The 5,317-nt window shown below is 41.0% G+C and overlaps 2 protein-coding genes across 2 annotated transcripts; both read left to right on the forward strand.

Annotated features, from left to right (window-relative positions):
- Window positions 1-471: 471 nt before the first annotated feature.
- TM35_000034770 (cholinephosphate cytidylyltransferase A) lies at window positions 472-1,992 on the forward strand (the record flags this gene model as incomplete). Its single annotated transcript, XM_029022244.1, has 1 exon — window positions 472-1,992. One exon carries the CDS (start codon window positions 472-474, stop codon window positions 1,990-1,992), a length of 1,521 nt encoding a protein of 506 aa, XP_028886790.1.
- Window positions 1,993-3,343: 1,351 nt separating this feature from the next.
- On the forward strand, window positions 3,344-5,068 carry TM35_000034780 (zinc finger protein family memeber; the record flags this gene model as incomplete). Its single annotated transcript, XM_029022245.1, has 1 exon — window positions 3,344-5,068. One exon carries the CDS (start codon window positions 3,344-3,346, stop codon window positions 5,066-5,068), a length of 1,725 nt encoding a protein of 574 aa, XP_028886791.1.
- Window positions 5,069-5,317: the final 249 nt, after the last annotated feature.

Genomic DNA, 5,317 nt, shown 5'->3' on the forward strand with positions numbered 1-5,317 from the left:
TTTTTTTTTTTTTTTTTTTTTCAGGTCTACCTTACCTGGTGTTTGCTAATGATCATCTTCTATCCCCTAATACCCCTTTTCTTTTCTTTGTTTTGCTTTTTATTGATCTGCTCGTTTTTCCTAACCGGCAGAATTCTGCTACAAACTCAGCATTCTCTCACTGGAACAGGCTTGTAACCGAGGAATGCGTCTTGATTTTTTTTTTTTTTTGAAATAAAATGATATTTTGAGTCTGTGAATTGCACGTATCTTGATACCGTCTTATTGTTACTGGGCTCATTTATTTCTTTAATATGTTTTTTTTTTTTTTTTTTCTTGCTTCTCCTTGACCCATATATACACATATATATTAGAATATTTTTTTTTTTCTGGACGATTGGGACCATTACACCATTATTCATTGGTGTCATCCTCTACTCCTTTTGAATTATTTTTTATTTTTCGTTTTATTTGTAAATTTTCTGAGAGCGCATGTCTTCTAACATTATTGATCACAGCTTTTTCTTTACACCATTAGAGCGTGATCGAATTGCTCATGCAGAAACTTTTGTAGAAACTCGTCCAAGTGGTTTTGTCACACTTGTCTTTCGTCCATTATGGCTGGCAATGAGTACACATCTGGTGCCAGAGATGGTGGCGCCGAATGCCATCACACTTGCGGGACTTGTAAGCTCCATGCAGTCATATCAAATTATTAGTGAATACTACAATAAGAAATCGACTAGTGTAAACGATCTCACAAATCAAACCCCAATTTTACTTTCCTGTTTACTTTGTCTTGTATCAATTGTCTGTGGTTCTTTAGATGGAGTTCATGCGAAACGTTGCCGATCAGCAACCCCATTAGGTGATATTTTTGCGCGTGTATGCAGTAGCATTTCTCGTATTTTTTTCGCTCTTACACTTATGGAAGTTTTTAATGTGAGAAATCATTCCACACAGTGGTATGTGCTTATGTCACTTCAATTAGTGGAGTTTAACACGGTTCTTGCTCGCATTAACGCTGAAAATCTTAAACCTCAAAAGGCAAAAAATCTCGCTTATCATCTAACGTATTGCTTTCGTGACTCAGAGTTATCATTTCTGATGCTTTGCGCATTGATCACACAACTTGCCCTTCCAACGCAAAATTTTGCTCATTATTTTAACCCCAAAAATGCAAAATACTGTTTTTTGACGTTAGTTTTTGTGAGTTTTGCCAATGTAGCATTATTAAAAATGAATCCCAAATATAAAACAGGTATTGCTCTTTGTCTCGCAGCTCGTGTAGTACCATTATTTAAGATTCTTACATTTAACAATTACAGCATTCTCAGTGTTATCAGTGGGGCTCTGGTGGTTGCACTTCTTTCTATAGAAGTTCATGTTAGCAATGTGGCTGGACGTCGAGTACATGCGGCTGTAGTATGCATTTGCATAGGATCTGTGTTTAATGATTTATTTTCTATTGTAGCCTCTGTACTTTATATTGTTGGTATGTTAGTAGATCTTTCTTACTCAACCCGTATACCACTCTTTGTACCTGTGAAGAATGTCTTTTGCGATGGAGTCTTTGACCTTTGTCACGCTGGTCACAAGAACTTTATGCAGAACGCACTGCAGTACGGAAATCGCCTTATTGTTGGTGTCTGTGGGGATGAGGACTGCGCGGCATACAAGCGACGTCCCATCATGACAACAGAGGAACGTGTGAATGAAGTTCGGATGTGTAAATTTGTCTCGCAGGTGATTCCGAACAGTCCGGTCTCTGGAGTGACGGAGGAGATGATCCGGCGGCACAACATTCACGTGGTGGTCTGCGGCTGCGAGTACGACCGGCCGGACGACACTTTTTACGCCGTCCCGCGGCGGCTGGGGATTCTCCGCACGGCCCCCCGCACCGCCGGCATCTCGACGAGTGTTCTCATCGCCCGCATCCGCGCCGCGACGGACGACGACGTGGTCGCGAAGGACAAGGCGAATGGGCGCTCCACCGTGCAGGAGGGCGCCTGACACTCACACGCTGCCTTACACACATAAAGAAGAAGTAGAGGGTTGGTGTTCCATAGGCATCCAGAGTGTGAGAGGGAAAAAGAGGGGGAGGGAGATAATATTAAACACCAAAAGAAGAAAGTGGAGAGAGAGAGAGAGAAAGAGAGGTAAAGAAGAAAATGGAGGTTAATCTGAAGAAGAAGAAGAAAGGAAAGAAAGAAGACGAGGAAGAAAAAAACGAAAAGAATAGTATAGTAAAAAAAAAAAAAAATACATATAAATATATTTGTACAGGTGGTGGTAACTACATTATAAAACGTGATAAGAAAGTTGATGATGATGATGATGATGAATGTCTTAACGCCATGACATTGCTGAAGTACTGAAAATGGTAACAGAAAGAGAAAAAAGCAAAATGTGATGAGAGAGAGAAAAGGCAGAGCCCTCCCCCCCTCCCAAAAAAGAAAAAAAAAATCTTTCTTTATTGTCGCTGTTTTTTTTTTTTTTTGATTGAACTTCTCTTTCGCCCTTCTGTTGTTACCCATCTCCTTTTGAGGTAGCGGTGAAAGGGTTTCTAACGCTGCGTAACTTCGGTTGCGTCCTGATAAGGATTCTAAATGCATTTTGCAATTCTCCTTATTTCTTTTTTTTTCTGTTTGTATGCGTTATTCTGTGACAGTGCGCTTTCACTCTCTCTATCTTTGTACAACTCACACTGCTCCTTTCTTTTTCAATCTCTCTCTCTCTCTCTCTTTTCTTTTCTCGTAGTTCCTTTATTTGTCAAGGGTATTCTTTTTCGTGAGTAGTGGAAAAAGGAAGTTTGGTTGAGACGGGAAATAGCTATATCACTATTACAAAAGTGTACTCTAAGTGAGTAAAAGAAATATAGGTCTTGTTTCTCACTCATAAAGGTAAAAACGTGAACAGAGGGATAAGAGGAAAAATAAACGAAACAAGAAGGAGCAGTAGTTATTTGTTTGTGTAATTAATTATTATTATTATTTGTTTTTTTTTATTTGTTTGATTTATTCGCGGGAGGTGACTATTCTTTCTACGAGGTCTTATATCAGCCTTTCTATTATTAACGTTGACAGAAAGGTTGGTTATAGTCACTCTATTTTTAGTGTTGGGACTCCAAAACACCTTTAGCACCGGTAAGGGTACGAAAAATTGCTAATCAGCATTATTTTGCCTTAAGCAGTGTTCTAGAATAAAGAATCAAATAACAAAAAAATAAGAGAAAATTGTTTGAAGAAAATTTAAACTGAAGGCGGAGTGTAAAAAAAGAAAAAGAAAAGATAACCAAAAATAAAATATATAAATAAATAAATAAAAAAGAACTAAAAGAAACAGAGATACAATCTATACGAAGATGTCCATTCCAAGTGGCAATGTACACCTTGGTGATGCAATTTACCAGTCTCACTTCGGTGATCAAAATGCCGGAGAAAACAACCTTGCTGGTGGTACACATACTCGTTTCTTTGGACAATCTACTAATCCGCCCACTTCTCATTTACCAGGCAACTCTGCTCATTTTTCACAATGTTTGTACATGGTATATCCAAATGGGACCTCCTCCCCAACGTACTTCGCACCCCAAAACGTCGTCCCTGCCTCTGCTATTGGTCCTGCTGTTGTAACACAGTCGCCTACAACTCCTAACAGCGTATCAGTAAATTCAATGACCCAGCCGCCTCAACAGCAACCAACCTTTGTGTTAAACCTTATTGATGGACAACCAATTCCCTGTATGCCGATACAACAGGTTCTTGTGGCGACCCAAGGACAAGTAACTACTTCTCCTGTATTCGCGAATGGGAACTTTCCGGGGACACCCAATGGCGGTAATGGTACAAATATGCAGAGTGATGGATATCTCGCTGATAATGTAAGGGAGGGTGGACTGACTCCATTGCAGCCGGTTTATTTGAACGATCAGCAAATGGCGACTGGCTCACCAGGGGTTTCACTCTCCCCAACACCTCTCACACATGTTTCCGCTCCTCCCTTGGGGTTCTCTCGGCATTTTGCATCGTGTTCACTAGTACAAAATGGGAGCAACTCTCTGCATGAGGAAACTTCCAATAATAATGGAAGTAGTGGAGGTAGCAGTAGCAATGGTAACACCAACAACAATAACAATAACAACTCCCTTCCTGTAGACGAAGAAAGGGTAGAAGTATACGCTCCTGACTTTACATCGGTAATTTCTTTACCGGCTTCTTCAATTCTACATCGTCCTCCACCATCATTAGGTGTTTCACGTCTTGTTCTATGTCGCAAGTACATTCCTGGTCGTCCAGATAGCTGCTGGAAAGGTTCTATGTGTAAATTTGTACATGCTGATCCTACAGGGGCACCACGTTCTCCGATTCATGTTAACTATTCTTGGAATAGCGTTGAACGTTGCACATACCCTCACCTTCCACCGGGTGAAATGATTCTTGTTTTAGCGCCCAATGGACGACAACCAGCAGAAACGTTTCCAAGTGAACGTGTTTTGGTTACACGTGGTAGCCTTAATCGCAAGAGTCATGTGGGTCCACTTTCGCGTTGTGCACATTACTACTTTAATCGACTCTGTAACCGCGGGGAGGATTGTAACTTTATTCATACAATGCATGTTGACCCAAATGTGGATGTGGACTTCAAGCGTGCCCCAGCTTCTACCACAATTGCACCAATCAAAAGACGAGGTTCTCGAACAAAGACGACCTCGTCGACGGCAGGCGATGAAGCTACATGTGGTATCACACCATTGCAAAACGTTACAGTGGGGACATCACAACAAGATGTGGGTGCTACTATTGCTATCAATGGTATTAGCACTACAACGACCACTACTGGTATCACTAGCGCATCTGACTTGGGTGGTGGAGATCCGAATACCAACATGGTTTCACCTTCAGGACAGGGATTTTACCTTGCCGTACCACAGCGTGCCACACTTTCTCTTTCCCGATCTTTATCCTCAGTCGGAGGTGGTAGCGCGCGAAGTAGTAACAGTGGCGCAACGAATCCAATGGAATGGTCGTTTGTGGAAAACTTGGAGACTTCCTTGTGGTCAGATGGGGATACAAGTCCTATGTTGTAATAGAACCTAATATATATATATATTCTTTCTTTACCAATGAGTATCTACGGATGCAAAAGAAGGTAGTGGACATCGATAGCAAAAAAAAAAAAAAAATAATGTCAGGCTATGAAAAAGGTGGAGTAGGGTTTGACAGGGAGGACTGTGTAGGGAATGAAAAGAACATTTGTCTTGGGAGGGGGGAGGGGGTAGATGATCATGTAAAGGATGAGAAAGCGGCGCGATTATCCCCTTCGTTTTTTTTTTTTT

The sequence above is a fragment of the Trypanosoma theileri genome, assembly GCF_002087225.1.
Source record: "Trypanosoma theileri isolate Edinburgh chromosome Unknown TM35_Tth_3_V1, whole genome shotgun sequence".
Lineage (NCBI taxonomy): Eukaryota > Euglenozoa > Kinetoplastea > Trypanosomatida > Trypanosomatidae > Trypanosoma > Trypanosoma theileri.